Source organism: Phaethon lepturus, unplaced genomic scaffold (assembly GCF_000687285.1).
Source record: "Phaethon lepturus isolate BGI_N335 unplaced genomic scaffold, ASM68728v1 scaffold27424, whole genome shotgun sequence".
Taxonomy (NCBI): domain Eukaryota; kingdom Metazoa; phylum Chordata; class Aves; order Phaethontiformes; family Phaethontidae; genus Phaethon; species Phaethon lepturus.
Genome location: NW_010534448.1, coordinates 1102 through 1332, shown reverse-complemented (window position 1 = coordinate 1332; position 231 = coordinate 1102). Strand labels below are relative to the sequence as shown.

Sequence of the window (231 nt, the reverse complement as noted above, 5' to 3'; positions counted from 1 at the left end):
CCCCCGGCGCGCTGTCCCCAGGAAGGGGGCAGCCCCCGCTCTAGACGTGTGTCGGGTTGTCCAGATACGGGTCCGTCTTGGTCATGTGCAGCATGACTGTGGGGGCTTTGTAGTGGCAGTGCACCCCACCGCAGCTCACCCCGCTGCAGGGCTTGCCCCTCGTCCTCATGCCCAGCTTTCTGTTGCACAGGCTCTGCCAGGTCTGCAGCGTCTTGGAGCTCCACACCCACA

General features: G+C 65.4%; 1 protein-coding gene across 1 annotated transcript in view; it reads right to left on the bottom strand.

Annotated features, from left to right (window-relative positions):
- Positions 1-40: 40 nt before the first annotated feature.
- LOC104619608 (frizzled-9) overlaps positions 41-231 on the bottom strand; it is a gene marked incomplete at its 5' end in the record, with an annotated part of 1288 nt that continues 1097 nt past the window's right edge. Inside the window, one exon of the mRNA XM_010285540.1 lies at positions 41-230. Within this exon, the coding sequence (XP_010283842.1) occupies positions 41-230 (190 nt within the window). The remainder of the gene's footprint in view (position 231) is intronic.